Source organism: Leuciscus leuciscus, assembly GCF_965113295.1.
Source record: "Leuciscus leuciscus genome assembly, chromosome: 16".
Lineage (NCBI taxonomy): Eukaryota > Metazoa > Chordata > Actinopteri > Cypriniformes > Leuciscidae > Leuciscus > Leuciscus leuciscus.
This window is the reverse complement of record NC_138740.1, coordinates 41,556,352-41,563,851: the sequence shown is the minus strand read 5'-3', so window position 1 is coordinate 41,563,851 and position 7,500 is coordinate 41,556,352. Positions and strand designations below refer to the sequence as shown.

The 7,500-nt window shown below is 41.3% G+C and overlaps 1 protein-coding gene across 1 annotated transcript in view; it reads left to right on the top strand.

Annotated features, from left to right (window-relative positions):
* Nucleotides 1-7,500, top strand: part of homer1 (homer scaffold protein 1) — a 190,370-nt gene that overhangs the window by 34,616 nt on the left and 148,254 nt on the right. The window contains exon 3 of the mRNA XM_082140085.1: nucleotides 2,326-2,526. Coding sequence (XP_081996211.1) covers nucleotides 2,522-2,526 — 5 coding nt within the window. The 5' untranslated portion in view covers nucleotides 2,326-2,521. The remainder of the gene's footprint in view (nucleotides 1-2,325; nucleotides 2,527-7,500) is intronic.

The window sequence follows — 7,500 nt, the reverse complement described above, 5'->3', positions numbered from 1 at the left end:
TGTTTTTTATTAATTCGTCACTGACTGAATGATTGCTGGCATTCACTTCGTGTAGGCCTATATACAGTAGCTACAGCAAACTTCAACTCGACGTATAAATTGCACCTTGCGAAGCTTTAAAACTGTGGCTTTTACTAATTATTATCATTTGTTGATTGCAATAAATTAAATAAACCTTCACAAATGTATCTGTGGGCTAACACTTTTTAAAATATATATAATATATCCTGGTGTGATTGTTCTTAAATTCTTGTTCGTTTAAATAAGCCAAATCATTTAAGACCAAACTCAAGCATGAATGTGTTGCTTTAATACATACGTACAATTCGGATTAAACAAAATTGTATGGACAAAAGTGGATCAATTACATTTGATACAACTAGGTTACTGTAAATGAGAAACAAAAAAACACTTAACATTATTTTACGGAATAAGAGCATGCGCGTGGAACTGCTCATTCTAGTTCATTCATGCTGTAATTATTCAGGTGTTCTGGAATTTTTGGTTTTACGGTAAAAGTGGAACATTATTTTTTTATTATTTTTTTTTTATTGCAGTGACATTCAACAAATGATAACAAAAGACAGTTTAAAGCATTGCAATGTACAGAGGAAAAGCACAACGAAATGAACGAGATTTGTAGAATAGGATTTGTGCACCTGCAATGAAGAATTTGAGAAGGTGTAACTGTTGTGTTGTGTTTGTGGAAGATAAAAAAAAGTCTACAAGTTTGCAACTCTTAAAACATTTCTCTCTGTGACTTCAAATTTAGTGATACACATGTGTGGCTATTCTCTACAACTACACATTCCACTGTCACAGGCGTTCAGTAGTTTTGCACCAAAAATACCTCCATATGTGTGTGTGTGTGTGTGTGTGTGTGTGTGTGTGTGTGTGTGTGTGTGTGTGTGTGTGTGTGTGTGTGTCTGTTTGTTTGAGTGAGAGTTTGTGTGAGTGTGTGTTTGTTTGAGTGAGAGTTTGTGTGAGTGTGTGTTTGTGGGAGTGAGTGAGAGAGAGAGTGAGTGTGTGTGTGTTTGTTTGAGTGAGAGTTTGTGTGAGTGTGTGTTTGTGGGAGTGTGTGTTTGTGGGAGTGAGTGAGAGAGAGAGTGAGTGTGTGTTTGTTTGTTTGAGTGAGAGTTTGTTTGAGTGAGAGTTTGTGTGAGTGTGTGTTTGTTTGAGTGAGAGTTTGTGTGAGTGTGTGTTTGTGGGAGTGAGTGAGAGAGAGAGTGAGTGTGTGTGTGTTTGTTTGAGTGAGAGTTTGTGTGAGTGTGTGTTTGTGTGAGTGTGTGTTTGTGGGAGTGAGTGAGAGAGAGAGTGAGTGTGTGTGTGTTTGTTTGAGTGAGAGTTTGTTTGAGTGAGAGTTTGTGTGAGTGTGTGTTTGTGGGAGTGTGTGTTTGTGGGAGTGAGTGAGAGAGAGAGTGAGTGTGTGTGTGTTTGTTTGAGTGAGAGTTTGTTTGAGTGAGAGTTTGTGTGAGTGTGTGTTTGTGGGAGTGAGTGAGAGAGAGAGTGAGTGTGTGTCTGTTTGAGTGAGAGTTTGTGTGAGTGTGTGTTTGTGGGAGTGAGTGAGAGAGAGAGTGAGTGTGTGTCTGTTTGTTTGAGTGAGAGTTTGTGTGAGTGTGTGTTTGTGGGAGTGAGTGAGAGAGAGAGTGAGTGTGTGTCTGTTTGTTTGAGTGAGAGTTTGTGTGAGTGTGTGTGCGTGTGTTTGTGTGTGTTCAGAGATGTAATTGAAAGGAGTCATCATCAGTAAATGACAGTATTTTCATTATTCAGTGAATCATCTCTCGAATGTGTTTCAGTCTGACTCTGATCTACTGTTCGTCAAGACATCGACCATAGTGAGAATAACCAGTGTGATGTGTGCCCTCGTCACTGAACTGAGCAATACAAATAACAATGAATTGTGTTGCACTTCCGGCTCGCATCCACTAGAGGGCGCAGAAGAACTGGTGTGTGTGTGTGTGTGTGTGTGTGTGTGTGTGTGTGTGTGTGTGTGTGTGTGTGTGTGTGTGTGTGTGTGTGTGTGTCATTATATACTTTACACCAGTGAACGCTTACAGCGTGCAGCTCAAGTGAAGCTGATGGTTTGCGATACACAACCTGTAGTGTTTGCATCGGAAGCAGCCCAGCCTGAGTGTGTGTGATGACCGGAAGTGACGTAACACGAGTACTGTCCGTGATGTCAGAGTTCGGCGCGGAGGAGAGTGACGCGAGTGCGTGATGACGTCGCGCGGAGATGATGATGAATGAGAAGAAGATGATGATGACAGACAGAAGGAGAGAGAGACAGATGTGAGAGACTGATGCAGATGACGGAGGAGCGCTGAGTGAGTGAGTGAGTGAGTGAGTGAGTGTGTGTGTGTGTGTGTCCGCACGCGACGCGTTGATGATAGTCGTCTCTTCTCCAGCATGAGGAGCGTTGAGCGTCAGCGCGCGAGCGGAGCGACTCGACTCACGGCGCACTGAAACACACGCGAGAACCGCGAGATAACCAGCAGAAACACACAGCAGGAGATCCGGCAAGATGGGGTATGTGTCCCTGATCCTCTGTGCTTCACTACAGCTCTGCCTCAGTGTGTGTGTGTGTGTGTGTGTGTGTGTGTGTGTGTGTGTGTGTGTGGAGCTCATTCCTGCCGCCAAACACGCGTTGGTCAGTCATAATCATGACACACTGAGGCACATTATTGAGACGGCGAGTCAGAATGATGACACTGGTCATTGAAATAATATAAATTATTAAAATTTCACATTTTTGGCTTTTCATCTCATAATTATGACTTGGGATGTCATAATTATTACTTAGTTTGTCATAATTATGATGTACCGTTGCATGATTGTGTTTTCTAATGTGGCAGAAATGGGTTTAGATGTTTACTGTCGGATCTTTGACAGATTAATACCGCGGTATTACCGTGATGTGGATCCTGAAGGAGTTTGTGATCATCTCATTGGTTCAGCTGAAGGAGTAGAAGTCATCGAGTTTCTTATCATTTCAACTTTTTATGTCATAATTATGACACAAAAATTTTAAATTGACTCATAATTATAACAAAGAGTTGGACATGACTGTCATAATTATAACAAAAATGTGAAAATGATTGTCAATTGCAAAAAGTTGGAAATGACTGTCGAAATTATGACATCACAAGTCGTAAAATTGACCAACCTTGGCTAGTACATTTTATTTACTCGTAAGATTTTTTTTTTAACATGGAATGCAAGAACAGTGCAAAGTAAAAAAGTCTACATAAATATACATTTCAAATATACATTTCAAACACTATTATTAAAGTAAACAGTCCATAATAAAATAAGAACAAATAATCAAACTACAAGCAATAGCACAAATGAACACAATAGAACAAAGATGCAAATTAGATTACATACAGAAATAAAGTCATCAGATGTAAAATAACACTATAGTCTTCTCTGGAGATATTACATACATATGTAGATGATCATTATATCAGTTCCTGAAGTGAGTGTGTGTGTGTGTGTGTGTGTGTGTGTGTGTGTGTGTGTGTGTGTGTGTGTGTGTGTGTGTGTGTGTGTGTGTGTGTGTGTGTGTGTGTGTGTGTGTGTGAGTGAGTGAGTGACTGAGTGAGTGAGTGAGTGATTCAGTGAGTGTGTGTGTGTGTGTGTGTGTGTGTGTGTGTGTGTGTGAGTGAGTGACTGAGTGATTCAGTGAGTGAGTGTGTGTGTGTGTGTGTGTGTGTGTGTGTGTGTGTGTGTGTGTGTGTGAGTGAGTGAGTGAGTGAGTGAGTGATTCAGTGAGTGAGTGATTCAGTGAGTGAGTGAGTGATTCAGTGAGTGAGTGAGTGAGTGATTCAGTGGCTGAGTGAGTGAGTGTGATTCAGTGAGTGAGTGAGTGATTCAGTGAGTGAGTGATTCAGTGACTGAGTGAGTGAATGAGTGATTCAGTGAGTGAGTGATTCAGTGGCTGAGTGATTCAATGAGTGAGTGATTCAGTGAGTGAGTGAGTGATTCAGTGACTGATTCAGTGAGTGAGTATTAGCTGAGTCTGTTGTTCATTAACAGTGAAGTCGGCCTCTGGAATATTAGGCTGCCGTCTCTTTAAGAGCGAATGCGCTGGTCTAATACACTGATACACATGCGCTTCTTCCTCTACTGTTTGTGTTCTCGTGACACACAACCGACGGTGTGTGTGTGTGTGTGTGTGTGTGTGTGTGTGTGTGTGTGTGTGTGTGTGCGCGAGTGAGAGTGTGTGTGCCTGCGAGTGAGTGTGTGTGTGTGTGTCTGTGTTTGTGAGAGAGAGAGAGTGTGTGTCTGTGTGTTTGTGAGAGAGAGAGAGAGAGAGTGTGTGTGTCTGTGTGTTTGTGTGAGAGAGAGTGTGTGTGTGTGCGTGTCCCTGCGAGTGTGTGTGCGCGAGTGAGTGTGTGTGTGTGTGTGTGTGCGTGAGTGAGAGTGTGTGTGCCTGCGAATGTGTGTGTGTGTGTGTGTGCGTGCGTGAGTGAGAGTGTGTGTGCCTGCGAGTGAGTGTGTGTGTGTGTGTGTGCGTGCGTGAGTGAGTGAGAGTGTGTGTGCCTGCGAATGTGTGTGCGTGTGTGACAAAAACTCGAAATTATGGCATAAAATGTTGATCAAAGAAAGTCAAAATAATTGTCATAGTCGAAATTCTGACATAAATTCATAATCATGGAATAAAAAACTGAAATCCTGACATATAAAGTCTACATTACTAGTTATTAGTAATAAATTACTTATCGAAACGGCAAGTGTGCTGGTTGGCTCAGGCCCAGATGATGTCATCGCTGCCTGTGATGATGTCACTGTGTAGTCACGGAAGCTGTGATTGGCTGCAGTTGTTGCTTTACTTGATTGTAAGTTTGAGCTTCGGTGACATTCGTGTGTTCATGTTCTCTGATGGTCACATGACATGCAGGTCACGAGATGATGATAATGATAATAGTGCTCAGAATTGTGATTGTGTGTGTGCAGTGATTGTCAAGTCAAGTCAAGTCAAGTTTATTTGTATAGCGCTTTTCACAATACAGATTGTATCAAAGCAGCTTCACAGTATTAAATTAAAATAATACAACAAAGTTTGTTTCAAGAGGAATTTATTGATTGATAAAATTAAATTAAATATCCCCAAAATATCCCCAACTGAGCAAGCCAAAGGCAACAGTGGCAAGGAACCGAAAAACTCCATCAAGTGACCTAATGGTGTCCTAAAACTCCATCAGGTGACCTAATGGAGAAAAAAAAACCTTGGGAGAACCCAGGCTCAGTCGGGGGCCAGTTCTCCTCTGGCATTTATGAGCTAGAGGCCGGATTGTAGTTTGATCTGTAGGATTATATGAATGCCTGGCTGAAGAGATGCGACTTTAATCTAGTTTTAAACTGGGAGAGCGAGTCTGAGCAACGAACAGTATCAGGAAGACTATTCCAGAGTTTTGGAGCCAAATGTGAAAATGCTCTCCCTCCTTTGGTGGTTCTGGATATCCTAGGTATGACCAAAAGCCTTGAATTTAGTGATCTTAAAGAGCGCGATGGATTATAGGGCGATAGAAGATCCGTTAAATAGACTGGAGCTAAGCCGTTTAGGGCTTTATAAGTCAGTAGCAATACCTTGTAATTAATACGGAACTTTATTGGTAACCAATGCAGTGATGATAAAATCGGTGTTATATGATCATATTTTCTTGATCTCGTAAGAACTCTAGCGGCGGCATTTTGGACTAACTGTAGCTTGTTTATTGAGGATGCAGGACAACCAGCTAATAAAGCATTACAGTAATCCAGTCTCGAGGTCATGAATGCATGAACTAACTTTTCTGCATCAGAAACTGATAGCATATTACGTAGCTTAGCAATGTTTCTAAGGTGGAAAAATGCTGTTTTTGTAACATATGAAATATGATTTTCAAAAGATAGGTTGCAATCGAGTATAACACCCAGGTCTTTTACTGTAGAGGATAAAGTAACAGGACATCCTATGATGTTAAAGTTGTATTGTGCGAGGTTTTGTGGGCGGTTTTTTGAACCGATAAGTATTACCTCTGTCTTGTCTGGATTTAATAAAAGAAAATTACACGTCATCCAATCTTTTATATCTTTAACACACTCTGTCAATTTGGAAAATTTTGCGTTTTCATCCGGCCGTGATGAAATATATATTTGAGTGTCATCAGCATAACAATGGAAACTAATTCCATGTTTCCTTATAATATTTCTGATTGTGTGTGCAGTGTGTGTGTGTGTGTGTGCAGTGTGTGTGTGTGTGTGTGTGCAGTGATTGTGTGCTTGTGTGTGTGTGTGTATGCGCAGTGATTGTGTGTGTGTGTGTGTGTGTGTGTGCAGTGATTGTGTGTGCAGTGTTTGTGTGTGTGTATGTGTTTGTGTGCAGTTATTGTGTGTGTGTGTGTGCAGTGATTGTGTGTGTGTGCAGTGATTGTGTGTGTGTGTGTGTGTGTGTGTGTGTGTGTGTGTGTGCTTGTGTGTGTGTATGAGCAGTGAGTGTGTGTGTGTGTGTGTGTGTGCAGTGATTGTGTGCTTGTGTGTGTATGCGCAGTGATTGTGTGTGTGTGTGTGTGTGTGTGTGCAGTGATTGTGTGCTTGTGTGTGTGTGTGTATGCGCAGTGATTGTGTGTGTGTGTGTGTGTGTGTGTGCAGTGATTGTGTGCTTGTGTGTGTGTGTGTATGCGCAGTGATTGTGTGTGTGTGTGTGCAGTGATTGTGTGTGTGTGTGTGTGTGTGTGTGTGTGTAGTGATTGTGTGTGTGTGTGTGTGTGTGTGTGTGTGTGTGTGTGTGTGTGTGTGTGTGTGTGTGTGTGTGTGTGTGTGTGTGTGTGGCGTTCCGATCGGCTCTTTATTATGACTTTGCTACATGCACTCGTCTCAATTAATGTCTCACTCAACGTCTTATTTTTTTTTTCTTTCTGCTATTTATTCCATTCATTTTAAGACGCAGACGTGACGCAGACGTCACGCTGACGTCACGTAAATCACGCGTGGCAGTGAAGTTTTTTTTTTTTTTTTTCTCTAACACGTATTTAACACTCGACTCAGCACAGCTCAGTGCAGTGTGCCAGCGGTTGCGATCGGTTCTTTAATATGACTGTGCAACATGCACTCGTCTCAATGAACGTGACACTTGCGTCTGTCTTATAACGTGACGTCTGTGATTTATATATTGGATATTGTGTGTGTGTGTGTGTGTGTGTGTGTGTGTGTGTGTGTGTGTGTGTGTGTGTGTTGTTTAACCCACATTTTGAGGGCCAAATGCCCCCTACAAAGATAGAAATATGAAGAAACAAACTTGATATAGGCTATTGCATTTGTATAGCTTATTGTTAGGGTTGTTATTGTGTTTTTAATTTTTTATAGTTTTAAAAGGCCTAGGCTACAGCACTTTGGTAAACTAGAAAACAGACAACTCGATCGTGCAAACACTGTTTCTGTAGATCCTTTAAATAGAAGAATAGAATTGAAAAATAGGCTATATTTTTTATATATAAGTCACCTGTGGTGAAAAAAAAA